The 18,219-nt window shown below is 36.4% G+C and overlaps 1 protein-coding gene across 8 annotated transcripts in view; it reads left to right on the top strand.

Moving 5' to 3' along the window:
* LOC150097964 (steroid receptor RNA activator 1-like) overlaps positions 1-18,219 on the top strand; it is a 159,383-nt gene that overhangs the window by 45,519 nt on the left and 95,645 nt on the right. For 7 of the 8 annotated variants that reach the window (XR_016549613.1, XR_016549612.1, XR_016549611.1 and 4 more), the window contains exon 3: positions 8,014-8,246. Coding sequence is in view for 5 of the 8 variants with exons in the window: in XM_090406642.1 (XP_090262768.1) it covers positions 8,014-8,246 (233 nt within the window). In the remaining 3 variants the exon portion in view is untranslated. The remainder of the gene's footprint in view (positions 1-8,013; positions 8,247-18,219) is intronic. The other variant, XM_090406643.1, reaches the window with a different exon arrangement.

Below are 18,219 nucleotides of genomic sequence, written 5' to 3'. Positions count from 1 at the left end.
CACTAAATTAGCTGTATACAAGACAGTGTTCAAACCAGTTTTAACTTATGGATCGGCGAACTGGGTCAGAAGTAAAACACTTGACCAAAGACTAGAGACCACAGATATGAGAGTCTCTAGTCTGTGTGTGTGTCAGGGGCGAATTCTCCATGCTTGCTGCGCAAGCTCATTAATTGAGAAAGAAGTAATATTTATTTGTTAATAAATGCATGCATTTATAAGCATTCCATTTAGGCTTTTATTTTTGTAGATAGAAGACTTTTTAAGCTTTCACGGCAATAATTGAGCTTTGCATCGTGTATCTAAGGCCGATGCTTGCTCGTCTAGTCAAAGCTACCTTGGCTTGCTCGGTTGTAGGAGTTTCCAGGTCCTCGCAGCAGCACTGTGATTTCATGCGCGTGGATAGCCATTTCACGTCATCTCTCTCTGTTGCTTAAACACAGGCCACACGCAGTCAACGTAGCTCTAGCCAGTGAGCTTCAGTCAGCCTTTACAAGTGTATGTGTTGCTTCGGAAAAGTAAGTTACAACCAACTTTGTATGACGATGTTATTGACCAGTTCATAAAGAAGAACCATAGGGTAGAATTTGTATTCATTTCTAAAATAAATGTTGTATTTGTATGATTAAATGTACATAAATTTCTAAATATATAGTTTTAAATAGTCAGTAATTCATTATTCTACTAATCAGACTTCACACCTTCCACTCCCTGAATGATAACAAGAGCAAGCATGAATTTCAAGACCAGTATTCGCCCCTGGTGTGTGTGCGCAGGTGATAGAGAACCTCCTGTGATAAATTGTTTGACTCCATGGAGGTTTAATAATAATGATATGTTTCTGCCTATTTTCATATTTTTGAACTTTTTGTTGCTGATTTTCATGCCAAATTTGTTACTATTATTTAATTATTATTTATATTTATTATTTCTTATTTATATTTATTTATTTAAATATAAATTATATATTTAATAATATAATAATAAAATTATTATTCTTATCTTATTATTTAATTATCTAGGTGCATTTTACAAATGTACTATGCATGTTAACCCATGACTAAAAAAGAAATCCAGACATTGGTAGATTTATAAAAACCAATATTTTTATTTATTTTTTACATCAACCCGACATAATATGCTTTAATTTTTATCATTGTGAGCAATATTATATATAGTAGACTAGCTTGTTATAAGCTTTTGGATTCTGGATGCTCTGGAAGACAGAGCATAAAGTCGGTTACTTTCATGAAAATAACAAATATAAATTGTTTATTTTTGTTTTTCAGTATGTTCCTCTTAATTCTCAGTCACATCATCATTATTCGCGATAAGCACATTCAAGGGATGTATAGAGATACTGTAATAGTATTATGTAATTAAGTCAGCATAATTAATTTCCTGATTATGTACCCTCAAGGAGTGTATAGGGTACTGTGACAGTACTACATGATCTATCAACAGTCTTCCTCCAAATTAGTCTATTACTTGTCATATCAAATATTTTGATCTTCTAGTGCACTTCAGACTGAATCAATCCACCTAGATCTTAATCCTCCACTTGGTTTTTTTCCCCTGCCATTTTGGATTGAAATACCTGTTTTGCTAACTTTTGCTTTAGGGATCACTTTAGAGTCAAAGCCTGATAACTGGAAGGAGACCTCCACATAGTTTTTGAGGAATGCCGAAAACTGACATTGACATCTGACCTAATGGCCAATCCTCACCTTCACATGGTGCAGCCTGTTTAGTAGATATCTACTAAGTATGGAATGAATGAGGATAGGCTGGCAGTTTGGGACTTGGATGATCAAATTGTAATAGTTTGGCTTAAACCAGCAATAACATAATTAAGTTGACATTATTAATCCAATGATATTATATATATATATATATATATATATATATATATATTAGGGTTACCAAGTAATTTTATACACTTGGTTATTTTACTCCTAATCCCAAGTAAGCAAACAGTTAAGTTTGCGCCTGAACATAGTTCAAGTCTAAAGGTGGTGCAACACCAGGACAACTCATTGTAAAGGTGGTTAAAGCTCTGATCACTATTCTTAGTATTTTCCATAATGTAAAGCACATCTCACTAAGAGATGTATACTACAATATATTATGGGAGGGATCACTACCTTTATTCACTACCTTTGTGCTTTACATTATGGAAAATACTAAGAATAGTGATCAGAGTTTTAACCAACTTTACAATGAGTTGCCCTGGTGTTGCACCACCTTTAGACTTGAACTACGTTCGGGTGCAAACTTAACAGTTTGCTTACTTGGGATTAGGAGTAAAATAACCAAGTGTATAAAATTACTTGGTAACCCTAAATACATTATTCCCAAGGTAAAAAAACTTATTTACATATATATATCTGTCAGAGGATTAAGGTGCTGCATGTTAAGATTTTTGAAGCCAAAAGATAAGTTGTTTTTGAAAATATTTAGCCAAAATTTATTCATTTTTTCTGGATTATTATTTTTATGAGTGTATGTTTGTTTGTTTGTGTGGTTTTAAAAGCTTTGATTTATTTATTTATTTTTGCTTATACTATATTGTATGTCATGACACTGATGCTTAGAACAATGGGGAAATTTCAACACATGACTTTGTTTGCTACAACATGCATAAAATGTATTTGCTTGGTAGAATGAAAGATTTGTGGGAAAGAGACCGAAACTGGCAAGCACATTTTGGAAGTGTTTTGATAGATGCCAGAAGTGTGAGGAGTAAGAAGCAGTAACTGAAATGATATAATGGAAAAAAACATGGCTGTGAATTGTGAGGTTGATGTTGCTGAAGGTTGATGAAGTAGAGTGTTGGGAGTAAGTGTGACAGCAACAATGAAACAGTGGAAATTGAAGAGAATGATCAGATGATAATGAGAGAGGAAGACAGTACACTTGTGGGGAGTTTTTCATAAAACAAAGCATTAGATTGAATGACTGGAGAAATGCCTGGAAAGTTTTATGACATGACACAGAAATGAAAGAAGGGAGAGATGTGAGGGGAGAGCAATCAGAGTAAAAGTGCAAGTGGGGAGAATAAGAATGGAATTTTGTGTGGTGATTTCATGATCACAGAAATTTTGTTTCTCAGGGGCCAAGATAAAAGATGCAGAGAGGAATGGTGAAAGAAATGTTTTCTTGAACAGTACTAATAATCTAACAGGTAAACAAGTATGGTATGTAAGAAGATATGAAAGACTTGCTAATACATGCAAATAAGAAGAGGGGGAAAATACAAGTTTTAAGTCGTAGCCACAGTATGATAGGCATGAGCTCAGACAAAGAGCTATGATTGCAAATGAGTCAGTGTGAAGGCTGCACAGGAGGAATGGTGTGGAGTGAGCATGATGGAAGAAAGGACTTATGTAGGGCAAATGTTTTTCACTTGAATAGATTTAACCATAATTAAAGCCAATTTTTTACATCTTTGATAAAAAAAAAAAAAATGCATCTTTCTTCCATCATGCTCACTCCACACCATTCCTCCTGTGCAGCCTTGGATATTCTGGGTTTGTGCTTATCATCTGATTAGAACCAACAGTTGGAAATGGTCTTTGCTAGTGAAACACTTAATCAGAAGCACTAATAATATTGGACGGTCACAAGGCATATTAGACCAAAGGCTGTATTCTCACTCTCTCTTAATAACCTTTTGAGATTTTGTAGTTTCAAAAATCAAATCTTTATTATTATTATTATTATTATTATTATACAGGTATCTCCATGGAGTCAGAATACTCATCATGGGTGATCCATTATTCACACACTGGTCATCATTCACACAATGCCTATCATACTTTTCCTTAAACTCATTCACTGACGAAGCACCCACAATCATCTCTGGCAACCCATTCCACCCATTTGCCACCCTCCAAGCAAAAAAACTTAATCCTAACATTCTTGCTCACCACACTCTTACACAACTTCCACTGGTGATGTCTTGTTCTCTCTCTTCTTGCCATGTACCGAAAAAAGTGTTTCACTGTCAATCCTATAAAACCCCTTTAATAACTTTAATGCTTCTATCATGTCTCCTCTTTTTTTGCATACTAGCTAATTTTTGAAGCATACAGACTGTCAATCTCTTCTCATATGCAGCATTCCACACAACTGCCACAATCTTTCTCACTTGCCTTTGAATTCTCTCCACAACTTTTTCATCACCATGGACTCCAGTAGTCCTGTACACAGTAGTCCTGATTAAAGCCTTATCTATGGGAACAATAACCTCTCTGTCTCTGCTTGTTAGTGTGTTCTTCAATAGCCATGTAATCTGATGTGCTGTTTTGGTTACCTTCACAATATGCCCTCTAAACTTCAACTCCCTATCCACAATCACATCCAAGTGCCTGGCCTCATCAGTTTCATGCATTTCAGTTCCATTAATATAGTACACAGCTTCTGATCTCTTCCCAAAGTGCATCACCTTACACTTAGACACATTAAACTGGCAGCCATTTATCTTTGCCCATACTGCTAGTCTGTATGCCTTTCTGCAGGATCCCTGCATCACCATCATTTACCATTGCCCTTCCCAATTTAGCATCATCAAGAAACAACTGAATGTTTCCTATAAAATAATTTCCTACATTCATTGATATACAAATTAAACAACAAAGAACCAAACCAAGTACTGAGACCTGTGGTACACCACTGGTTACTTGCCTTCTCCTGGACCTTCATAACCTTCATAATTGGTCCTTCATAACCAATCTTTGATGTCTATACATCAGTCACCCTCATATAGACTCATATAGACTCATATCCATCCCCATTTGCTCCAATTTATGCAATAGAATTCTATGTGGAATCTTGTCAAATGCTTTTGTGAAGTCTAACAATATCACTGAGTAGCCATTTCCCTTATCAAACTCCGTTATCACTTGATTATAAGAAGTGACAAATTACTATGGGAAGATCTACCCTTCACAAACACATTTGACAAGATTCCACATAGAACTCTGTTGCATAAATTGGAGCAAATGGGGATGGAACAGAATTTAGGACTGGGTGGATAGGAATGTGTTGTCCCTTACAGTGTATCACATTCCTATCCACCCAGTCCTAAATTCTGTTTTTCACCAATTTCTCAAATACCTTCAGTACACTCCTGAGATGCTGATTGGCTTATTTTTCCCTCTTTCCACTCCATTGGCACCTACCCAATACTCTGAGGCATAAATGAAACAGCTTGGTCATATAAGCTGTTAATTCCCTTGCACATTCTCGTAATACATGGATAAATAAGCCACCTAATCCATTGGGCTGTGTTCGTATTGAGGTTCTGCAATATTTTTAGCACTTCACCTCTATTCTCCTATCAGTCAATGTCACATTTGGCATTTCATTGTCACTACCTAGATGGTACACCATGAAAACGTGCACTCAGTAGTTCAACTATTTGATTCAGCTCTGTTACCTTCCCATCATCTGCACTTTTTAAAAGTTATCCTTCCATAGTTCCTCCTTTTACTTTTTTCTTAAGGTTTCTCTTGGCCTCATCACCTAGTTTTCTCTCATAATCAGCTTTAGCTTTCCTTACCATACCTGTCACCCTTCTTGCCTGCACCTTATACTGTTCATGGGCATGCTGATCACCTTTTCTTTATAATCCCTCCATAACCTTTTCTTTGTGTTCAACTCCTGCTTAATGAAACTATTCATCCGTCTAACTCCTACCTGATTTATCTTTCTGACACTAGGTATACATTCAGACTGCTTTCTTCAACCCCCCCCCCCCGACCGCTTTTATGCACTAATCACAACATCTCTCCCCTCCGAATTCTTATGCTATTGCTGAAAGCTGTCTCCTAAGCTTGATTCAGCTCTGTTACCTTCCCATCATCTGCACTTTTTAAATGTCACCTGCTTTATAATTCCACATATATCCTTCTTAATTGAAAATTCTGCATGCCTGGCAATCTCCCAGGTCAAGACTACATGATCACTTTCTCCAAGCAGAGGCAGCATAGCTAGATTGGTCAGTGTTAAGTTCTCTGATGCAGTGATCAAATCTAGCACTTTTGAACCTGTGTTCCTTCCATTACATGTTGCCTCAGGTAATTATCTCTCAACAATGTATAATTTCCATTTCTTTCCCTACCTGTAAATATTCCTCTTCCTAATCTATGTCCTTATAGTTGAAATCCCCCCATAATAATTACTCAACCTGTGCTCATCATGCTAATTTTCAAGTGTATGTCATCTACATTCTCCCATATACCCCCCCCCCCCTTCCTGGATTATAGCAGCAGCCAATTACATATTTAGTCCTGTTGGCCTCTGTCTTACATCCCACATACCACAGTCTCAAATGAACTGCCTTCTGAATCTCTGTCCTCTGATGTACTTCAACTCTTTTTGGCTTTAATTCCTCTGCTATCATTAGTGCTCTACCCCCATTCTGTTCCTTACTCTCTGAAGACACCATATCCTTTACATTCTATTCCTATGACCATATCATCCTTGTTCAACTATGTCTCACTAATGCCTGGAACTTTTGGCAAGTTGTGCTAACCAATGTCCAAAACTCCTCAAACTTATTTTCAATACTTCTGGCATTAGTATGCATAAACAGCAAATACATAAACCTTGTGTTACTTAGCTGACTAGAGTTAACCTGAGGTGATACATTTTGCATCATGTGATCACTCTCCCACTCACTAATTTCTTCATTGCCTGGACCTGCACTTACCTGCATTCCCCTAAACATTCTAGTTTCTCTGACTTTGTACTTCCTTTCTCTCACTGAACAATACTTCCTCAATACTCCTGACCCCAGATTCGTTTAGATGCAAGCATCCCCCTTATATAAATCCTTCCTTCCATCAAACACACTTCACAATTCCCAAATTCAGCACCATTTTTCCTGCACAATCTGTGCTCTGACTCATTTGTGATCATAGCTCTCCATCTCAGCTTGCCTCTGGAATACTGTGGCAACAGACTCACAACTTTTACTTTCTTTTCTTTTCTTTTTTGCATGCACTATCAACTCTTTCATGTCTTCTTGTATGCCACACTTCTCACCTGGTATACAAGATTCTCACCTGCTAAATTATTTGTACCAGCCACAATAAACATCTCTTTCACCTTAACTTTCTGCATCCTTACAGCATTACTGACATTCTTTATCTTGGAAAACATGATTTTGTCACATTTTCCTCAAGTACTCCTCGCATCAATGAATCACCATACAAAATCTGATCCTTATTTTCATGCTTTCGCTCTTTCATGCTGCTTTCTCTCCAATTTCTTTCGCTTCTGTGACATACCATTTTACAGGTGTTTCTTCAACCACTCAATCTCTCACTTTGTTCTGAAGAATTCCATGTACGTGCACTTCCTTTTCCATTACCATTTGTTCGTTCTCTTCATTTTTCATCATGCTTTTTGTATATTCACTCATACCATTTGCAGTACTAACTGCATGAATTGCAGTATCATATATTTCGTCTTTCAACTCACTACTATCACTCTTCTTACTCTCTTCACACTTATATGACATTTGCTCACAAAACACTTTCGACAAACACGTTCCCCAGTTTTATTTTCCTTCCAACAATCTCTCCTTCTGCGAAGGCCATACATTTCGCACATGCTACAGTGAACGTAATCACGAATGTTAAAATCGCCTACCATTGTTTTGTGCATCGTTGCTATGACACACAATACAGTGCACAAAAAACAAATGTCAAACCATTAAGAATCAGAAAATTAAACATGCTACCTTTACAATTCATCACGCAAACACTAACAAATATAATGATACAAAAAGATTGACTTGTTGCTAAAAACTTTCAAAAATAACTTATTTTTCAACACTGCAATTCATCTTTTGCACTATCTTTTACCTTTCTTACAGTGAAAAACATTATCTATGTGGTATTTTGTGTGTATTTCTTTTGTGTATATTTACCTCCATTTACTATACAATGATTAAAAACATTGTCTTGATTATTAAACATTTCTCATCATATATGGTTATTTCAGATAATTCACCTCAAACTGCACCATTTCATTTAGATACACAGCATGTGCAGATGACTTCAGTTGTTTCTAAACCTCCATTGTGTGAATTTGGTGAGCAAGTACAAAATGTAGAATGTAAGACAGAAGACTTGTCAACAAATATCCAAATTCCAGATCTCTCTGAAGATGAAATGTTGAAAGTTGTTATGATGGTTTTAATTGAAATGGTTGAAACTATTTCACCTGGAATGCAGGTAAGACTACAGTATATAGATTTTGTATTAAGTTTATAAAAATATGGGCAAATATCAATATTGTCAAATTGAAATTCAATGTAGAATAAGAATAGTTGATTATAACAACAGAGTTTTTTCCCCTGTGGATGATATTAGAAAAGCATGCTTTTTTTTAAACTAATTATAAAAATAAAATAAAATATGGTCCAGCTCCTATGATTTTCTCATAAATTTCATATTATTATGAATATTAAACAAACTGATGAGAGCATTACTATGCTGATTTCAGAAGGGAGATGAATACTAGGGGAATTATAAGTAAATGAGTTCAAGCTGCATGAGGTGTAAAATAAGCTACATATTCATAGGCTTGTGGGACTGAATGATATATCACTGAATATTTTTAGGAAATTTGAAGGTTGACTTTACCCTTGACCTGGTTATTGAGAGAATGTCTTGCAATAGGGAGGGGGACTTGGAAAAAAAGGGAACACAAACCAGTTGGTACATCCAGAATTGTAGTTGATATTGGAGAACTTGGTTAGGAGTCAAATACTGGTTTGTGTTAATAAGTCTAGGCTTTGATCATCACCATGGATTTGTATAGGTAAGATCTCACTTAAGATATATACTTGCATTTTATGAAAGTGGTGGATAAGGTTGATTCTTGCACAGTGATATTTTTGGACTTTGCAAAAGCATTTGACAAGTTGCTGCATGCCAAGTTAGTGAAGAATTTCAGGAAGACGGGGATGGATGATACATGATATAGATTATTGAGATGGTTAGGAGATTAGCTGTCTGAAAAATCCTAGCATGTTATGTGTGGGTGATGAAATAGAAATATCCCACAAGGGAGGGGTAACTTGCAGCTTATTGCAAGTTTCTCTTCTTGAAACACTCTGTTCAACTTATTTGTTACTTAAATTTTATATGGTTTATAGGATATATTCAGTTGTTTACTGATGATGCAAAGTTAGACAGAGTTATAAGAAGTAACACTTATGTCGAATTCTCCCTCAGAATGATTAAAATAAACTTTTTGCTTCGACATATGAGTGAGATTGCTGTCTTAATGTTAATAAGTGTAATGTTTTGCATCTTGGAATGCAGATGTATAAGACTATGGTGGAGTATTGGTGAAGCTTGCTTCAAGAAGCAGATGACAGCTGAAGTTACTGGCAAGCTGTTGTTCAAAGGACATATTGCATGGGTAATGAATAAAAACTATGCAGCATATTATTGCTATAATAAGGAGGACTGACAAGTAGAGATTGGGGAAGGTGGTTATACCATTGTACAAGTTCTTGATCGCACTACATCTGTACTATTATATTCATATTTACTTTCCTGGTTTCCACTGTGATGAGGAAACTCTAGAGAACATCTACAGATGAGTAACTACAGTAATATCAGAATTCTCTCTCTCTCTGTCTTGTACTAAAATCAAGCCAAGAAAAATCCCAAAATAATTTGGGATTTTTCTTGGAGAAAGTAGTCAAGGGAAAAATACAGGAATGGACTGATGAAAACGAGATACTGTACAGGGGACAGCATGGCTTTGTGAAGGGTAGATCATTCTTCAGTAACTTGCTCAAGTTTTATAACAAGGTGACGGCTGAACTGGATAAGGGAAATGGGTTTACAGTGATACTGCTGGACCTGGCAAAGGCGTTTGACAGGATACCACATGGAATACTAATCCGTAAACTACAACATATGGGAATGGATATAGGGTTGGTGAGGTGGATAGGTGGTTGGTTGATGGAGAGATATCAAAGAGTAGTTTATTCAGGAGTAGAGTCCAAAAGACGGCCTGTGACTAGTGGTGTGCCGCAGGGTTCTGTTCTTGGACCACTGCTGTTTAATCTGTTCATTAACGATATAGGGAAGGATCTAAGTGGAACAATTCATTTGTTCGCTGATGATGCAAAGTTGGGTAGGGCAATAGTGAATGCAGAAGATGTCAAAGTCTTGCAGGATGACTTAGATAGATTGGAGTTCTGGGCTAAGGAGAATGGATGTCAATTTAATGTGACAAAATGTAAGGTTATGCATTTTGGGGTGAAAAGATTAGCAGCAGTATACCACATTGGTGGAACTGTACTCCAAGAGATTGATGAGGCCAGGGACTTGGGAGTGTTGGTGGATAGGGAGATGAAGTTTAGGGGGCACACTGTAAAAGTAGCTAAATCAGCTCATCAACTCAGTTGGTTGTTGAAAAATACCTTGACGAGCAGAGACAAGCAAGTTATTGTACCTCTGTACCAAGCCTTGATAAGACCTCATCTCGACTACTGTGCCCAGATTTGGTCACCTCGGTTCCTTCTTGATGGGGAGGAGGTGGAGAGGATCCAGAGGCGAGTGGCTAAGATGATAACAGGTCTATGGAATGAACCATATGAGAACAGGTTGAAGATTTGTGGGTTGCAGAAACTAGTTGATAGGCGGAGGAGGGGAGATATGATTGAGACATTCAAATTGCTAAAGGGATTCTATAGGATTAATTCAGAGGATATTTTTGAGATCAGGACTGGTGGTGGGAGAACTGGGGGACACCTATGGAAGCTGGGCAAGAGTGTGGTTAGCAGGGGTGTTAGAGCTGGGTTCTTTACTTTTAGAGTGGTAAATGAGTGGAATAAGCTGCCAGAGTCTGTTGTGGGTGCTATGACGGTGAACGAGTTCAAGACAAGGTATGATAGATACTGTGAGAATGTAATCGCATAGTTGGGTGGACATGATGTTTAGGGCCTCCCTCGATGAGTCTAAGTACTCCTGGAGTCGCCCAAAATAATAATAATAATAATTCTTTTGAATTATTCTTGTATTTTTCTTGGCTTGATTGTCCTCATACTGCACTTTTGTTATCCTTACCAACTGTGCAACTTTCTGGCCTGGTCTTTATACTCCTCATGCTGCTATTCACTTTTTTGATAGATTCATTTTCTGTTTATTCATTTTGTTTTGTGAAACACCATCCTTACATTCATAGCAGGTGGTCCAAGGTAAAAATTGAGATCATGTGAACAAACGAGAAACACAAGGTAAGGAGAAAATTATGTATGGAGCTTAAGGAAATGATAACAAAATCATGTTTCCCTGGCACAGAAATTAACGATATTAGTCATGCCATTCAGATGCAAACAGGTAAAGCAAAGGAATTAATTGTCTTGGTTGGCACTAATGATCTGAGAGGTGAAAAGTATTCTGTGAAGTATTCTATGGTGAAGGGCATCATGGCTTTGTGAATGGTCAGTCATGTCTTATTCTATGAGGGAGAATATGAAGGAGTTGTTAGACAAAGCAAAAAAGAAGAGTGAGAAGCTGAAGACTGTAAGTCTCTTGCAGTGCTATGATAAAGGCGAATTGAGGAGGAGGGGGATGATAGCAAACAAATTAATATGCAGGTTGTACAAAAAGGCATGTAGGATTTGTGGACCTATGGTCTGAGTTTGATGGAAAAGAACGATTTGCATAATGATGACTGACTGCACCTAAATGGTTTTGGTGTTGGGTGTCTAGAGCAGTGCTTCCCAAACTGTGGACCGCGGCCCCCTTAGGGGCTGCAAGTTTTATTGAGGGGGCGTGAAATAATGAAAACAAATTTAAAATGTTTTAAGACTAAGTAGTTCTTTTTTTTTAATCTTAAAAAGAAATTTTTTTAATCTTACAAATGCAAACTTTTGAATTTAAATTGTATTGAATATAAATACAATAAATATTATAATATATGTCTGTATTATGATTTTTTTTTTCGATGGGGGAGGCTGTGAAATATTTTAATTTTTCCAAAGGGGGCCTTTACATCCATAAGTTTGGGAAGCACTGGTCTAGAGAGAGCTTTGTACACCAAGCATGCTGAAGCACAAATTCAGGAAAACTTAAGCAATTAGAGTGGATATAGATGAATGTGTGAAGACACCTATGAGGCAAGTGAGTGTGAGAATGACCAAGTGCAGAATCTAGTCTCTCAGTCAAAAATTTTGAATAGGATAGTCAGTTCAGGAAGTAAAGGTAGTTGGGGGCCGAAGGGAATGCTGCAGTTTCTATATACTAATGCCAGAAGTATCAGGAACAAGAGGGAAGAGTTTTTGGCATTGGTTAGTGCAGCCTTTCCAAAAGTTATAGGCATTAGTGAGACTTATGATTAATAAGTCAGATAATGTAGTAAGAGGGATAGAATGTGAAGGGTTTAGTATTTTTCAGGGGAAGATAGAGTAGTAAGAATGGAGAGGAGCACTACTGAATGACAGCAGAGGAATTTCCACCAAAAAAAAAAAAAAAGATAGTTTAGAGGGTGGTTGTTTATTTGAGGCAGTCTGGTGTGAGACAAAATATACAATTGGTTCCTGCTATAGGTAAGGGGTTTCTAGGGATGATCTGGGAGACATGCATCAGCTAATTAGCACAATGAGTGCAGGTTGAGCGATTATTATTGGGGACTTCAGCTATGGAGGTATAGATTAGAAGGAAGAGAGATCATGTAGGAAAGAAATGGAATTTATACACCTATTGAGAAATAATTATTTGAGGCAGCATGTGATGAAGGGGCTCGAGGTGCAAAAGTATTGAACCTGGTCATAAGATCAGAAGAGCTATCCATAACCAAGGTGGCCACATTGAATCCATATGGGGAAAGTGACGATGCAGTCTTGACTTGAGAGATTCTGAAACATGAGGAATATTCTGTCAAGAAGGGATATGTGAGGAATGACAAAGCAGGTGATAAGTTTAGGAGGAAGTTTGAAGCTATGCAATGGCATAAAATTCTGCAACAAAAGGATGTACATGGGAGATAGTCAAGAGGCATCTAGAGGAAGCAATATTAAATTATATACCTCAGGTAAGGAGGGTTAATCAGGTAGGGATTAGATGGATGAGTAATGTCATTAAGTATGAGCTGTAGAAAAAGAAAATGCTATGGAGGGTATAGGTATATAAGGAGAAAGGTGACCAGCAAACTCATGAGCAGTAGAAGGATCAGGCAAGAAAAGTGACCAGTATGGTAAAAAAGGCAAAATCAGATTTTGAGAAGAAACTAGCTAAGCATGCCAAAGGAAACCCCAAAGAGTTCTTTTGTTATATGACAAGTAAGAGGAAGTATGGCTATAGAAGAATAATCTTAATGAGTGCTGATGGTGATGAAGTGAAAGAAGCATATAAATAGTTGAGTTACTGAGTGAACACTTTGCAAGAGTATGTCATTCAAGTGAAGTTAATGTTGTGACATGTGATAAAGACTTATGTGAGAACACAGGTAGATGAATTGGATGTTTTTAGATATTGCAGAATCTCGATGTAAATACAGATGTGGGATTAAATGGGATATTAGTTTGCATTTTGCAGGAATGTGCAAGGGAACTGGCAGTGCCTCTGACTAGGCTCTTTAATTTAAGTCTCAGCTCTAGTAATTTCCAAGGGAGTGAAAAGAGGGCAAAATAATTCCCTTGAATAAGGGAGATTCTAAGACTGCAGTAGAAAATTATAGATCAATCAGTTTCTCAAGAGTGGTGGTAAAAGTACTGGAATAATTGGCCCAAAAGAGAATTCAAGAATGGGTGGATAAGAATATGATACTCTATGAAAGGCATCATGGCTGTGAAGGTTCGGTCATGCCTTAGTAATTTACTAACTTTTTATAATAGTGACAGCTGAACTGGATAAAGGAAATGGCTACATGATTAATACTGCTGAATTTTGCAAAGGCATATGACAGAATACCACATGGAACTCTGTTATGCAAATGAGAACAACTAAGGATGGATATGGATAACTGGTTATATGGAAGGGTGGTTACAGGACAGATATCAAAACGTGGTATATATGGAGGAGCAGAGTCCAGGCCAAAGCAATTGACTAGTGGTGCACCACAAGTTTCAGTGCTAGGACCACTACTGTTTAATTTGTATATAAATGATATAGGAAATAACCTGAAAATAAATATTCTGTTGCTTGCTGATGATGCAAAATTAGTTAGAGTAATAGTGAATCAATTATCTTTTGTCTATACTGACAACCTATTAAATCATCCTGCAAGCAGTCCACATTGCCTTGATTCACTATTACTGTAAAGGTGATGTGGATTGCTTGCAAGATTATTCAAATACATTGCCAGTATGGGCAAAAGATAATTGGTGTCAGTTTAACATGGAGAAATGTAAAGTTGTGTATGTTGAGATAAATAGATTACAAGCTGTGTTCTACATTGATGGAACTATACAGGAAATAGATGAAGCTAGGAATTTAGGGTGATAGACAGACAGTTAAGTTTAGAGAATGTATTGCTAAGGTTGCTAAGGTAGCTCATAAGATTACTTGGCTACTGAAGAAAACACACATATATTCAAAAAAATAAATTTTTTTGAATATATTTTTGAAGCATAGAACTTTTATTACATGTATATTACTGGCTTAGTTTGCCAGAAGTTTATGTATCTGCTCTCTAACCAGCAAAGCTGCAGGTTCAAATCCTGCTATGGGCATGAATGTTTGGTAATGTTTTTTTTTTTGTGTGTGTGTGTGGGGGGGCAATGAATTTCATTTGCCTACTGTGAGTCCACTAACTCATAATAAGCAGGATGGTCATATCACTTCAGGCCTCCTTATTGGAGGGCTGAAGTAGCTTGAAAAAATTTCATGTTTATTCTCTAGAGTAGAGTTTCTGGATTACGTAAAAAATAATAAAACCACAAAAAAAAAAAAATGAATTTTATAAAGAAGTAGAAAAAATCTATAGCCCATTCATAGTACAAATGTACTATAAGTTTACAAAAAAATTTCATGGGTGGGAGCCACATAAATAAATATAAGTTTTTGAGATTTTAGTTACTGTTTTCATCTTTTTTTTCCTTTTTTTGTGAAGGACTGTTGTTCAGTAGGATTCTCCGCATTACATTATTAAACAGTTCATTATAAGGAAAGCAAATGAATTTTGGTATGTCTTAATTAAGGTCTTAATTAAAGTCAGAGAAATGTGCAAAGGCAGCAGGAGTAGATGATATTCGAGCAGAAATTCTTAAGTATGGAGGTATAAAAGTCTTACGGTGGCTGTACTGCATAGTTCAGAAGGCCTGGACAGAGGGACGAATTCCGGATGATTAGAGCAGAGCTCTCATAGTACCCATATATAAAAAAGGGAAATAAAACTATGAGAATTACAGAGGTATTTCTCTACTGAAAGTTCCTGGTAAGATATATGCAAGTATACTCGAAAAACAGTTGAGGAGGATTATGGAAGAGAAGCTTGATGAAGAACAAGCTGGATTCAAGCCAAATAGAGGCTGTCAGGATCAGATTTTCACTTTATGACAGATGGTCAAGAAATCATGGGAATATAACAAAGATTATTATTATTTAGGCCTCCAAGGAGTCAAGCGACTCATCACAGGAGGTCCTTCCTAGGAAAGGTCTGTACTTAAATTTTGTAGATCTGGAAAAGGCATATGACAAGGTGCTAAGAGAGAGAAGCTATTCAAAATGCTACAATTATATGGTCAATGGGGCATTACATCAAGCAATACTTAGTCTTTATTTGAGTTGTAAGTTAGCAGTTAGAATTGAAGGAAGTACAGGAAGGTGGTTTAACGTTAAATCTGGTGTCAGACAAGGATGTACATCATCCTCTCTCCTATTCATTATCTATATGGATCACATTATGAAGGAAAGTGGTATTAAACCTGATATCAAAATTGGAGATGTTAATCTTAGCTCTTTGCTTTATGCAGATGATGTTACACTTCTAAATAAATCTGCTGCAAGTCTGCAGGATTCTCTGACTAAATTGAATATCTGTTGTAATAGATATGGTATGAAGGTCAGCAGTAACAAGACAAAGACAATGAAAATAGGCAGAAACATTTAAAATATCAACTGTATTATGAATAGAGAACCTATGGAACAAGTAAAGCATTTCAGCTACTTAAGCACGATTTTTAGTGAAGATGGTAAATAAAATATGGAAATAGACAACAGAATCAACAAAGCTGGTATGGTAGGAAGTCAACTGAATAGATTTATAAAATAAATAAGAGAAAAATTAGTCAAAATACTAAATTAGCTGTATACTATACAGTGTTCAAACCAATTTTAACTTACGGATCTGAGCACTGGGTTAGAAAAAAAAAAAAAAAACACTCGATCAAAGACTAGAGACTGCAGATATGAGAGTCCTAACAGATGGCATCAATGGCAATATGATATTGCCATTGATGCCATCTGTTCATGAGAAAGATTAGGGGCATGAACAGATGGCATCAATGGCAATATCATATTAAAAATGAGGATATTAGGAAAGAACTTGACATTGTCAGCATCCAGGAATGCATTAGCAGAGCTAATCTCAGGTGGTATGGTCACTTAAAGAGAATGGGAGGGGAAAGATTAGCAAAACAAGTGTTCTCTGCCCAGTTGGCAGGAAAAAGACTCAGAGGAAGACCAAGATATTGGTGGATTGATGGATTAAAAAGTACCTTAGAAGATAGAAATATAATATCTGATAATGTTGGAGTCTTGACAGGTAGCAGACTGATTTGGAGGAAAATTATAGATGGGAAGTTAATAATGATGTAAATTTTTCATGTAGTACTATCATATCCTGTACACCCCCTTGAGGGTATATATCAGGAATTTGATGATGATGATGATAATTAAAGTCAGATACCCTCCGTAACTCGGAGGGTACCTCCACGTAGCCTTTGAGGAATGCAGAGACCAACTGGAGATTCTGACTTAATGTTCAATCCTCACTTTTATGTGGTGCACCCTTTTAATAGTTATCAACTGGTTCTGAATGCACAGAGATGGGATGCAATTTGGGACTTAGATGATCAAGTTTTATTGTGTACTGGCTTTAACCCGAAACAAACATCAGAAATTGTGCTGACTGGGCGATTGTCTTATTAAACAAGGCCCCCCAACTGTTTTTATCAAAGAATCAGAGCAAGTAGTGAGAAGTCAGCTACTGGACCAAACATCATGAATTGAAGTTAGGCACTGTAAATATAAGGAATATCAGTGTAAATGAAATTGAACTGGCAGAAGAATTAGAAATGTAATTGGTGCTACTCAGACAAGGAAGACTAAAACAAGTGAGATCCTACTAGATAATCAATATAGGATGTTGTATTCTGGCAGTAATGATCAAGGAAAGAAAGGAGTAGCAATAGCATTCAACACCAAACATGAAAATAAATTTCTTGATTGGAAGACAGTTCAAGTAGAGTATGTAGGAAAACTTCAAAATGCAGAATTGGACAATGGAATTTATTTGTGCTTGTGGTCCCATAGAAGGTTCTGCTAAGGAAGAAGTAAAGGAATTTTTTTGAGTCATTAGAGAAGCTAGCTGACCTAAAGATAACAGAAAAGTGAGCTTTGTTCAAAATTTTAAACAGCAGGGTAGAAATGAATCCTAGGCATATAGAAATGTTTTGACAAAATTTGGGGAAAACCAAAGCTAATAATAATCGTATCTCCTGGATTTCTGTTCAGGATAGGGACTAGTCATTAACACCATGTACTAACATAAAGATGTCACAAATTCACAGGGAGTGCAGACAAGAAATAATAAAAGATTCATTGATTATATTATTGTTGGTAGCAATATCTTCATGCCAGTTCAAGATAGAGAAGATAGAGAACAGAGGATTTGAAATTGTAAGGGTTCATCACTTAATTTTAAGTAAGAGAAAAATGTATATCACATTGGAAAAAACAATATGTTAGAAGGTTTTTTAGAAAGAAAACTCATACCAGACTTTACATTCATGCCAAAAATCTGATACCAGAATTGTAATCAGATTTTTGTGGATGTGGACTTCATAATTTATTTCTTGGAACAGCAGCACTTCAGAACCTTCATTTGCTAATGGCTTTAATGAGTCTTGTATCAACAAAGTTGTTAATGGCTTTAGGATTATTTTGTCATCTACCTCCCAAGAGGTGATTATCACATTACCGTTCTTCGTGTTAAAGGCGTCTTTAAACGAATAGTCAG

Source organism: Typopeltis vanoorti, chromosome 16 (genome assembly GCF_054136105.1).
Source record: "Typopeltis vanoorti isolate ZY-2024b chromosome 16, IOZ_Tvanoo_1.0, whole genome shotgun sequence".
Taxonomy (NCBI): Eukaryota; Metazoa; Arthropoda; class Arachnida; order Uropygi; family Thelyphonidae; genus Typopeltis; species Typopeltis vanoorti.
The sequence above is the reverse complement of the archived record's forward strand: the minus strand, read 5'-3'. Positions and strand labels throughout refer to the sequence as shown.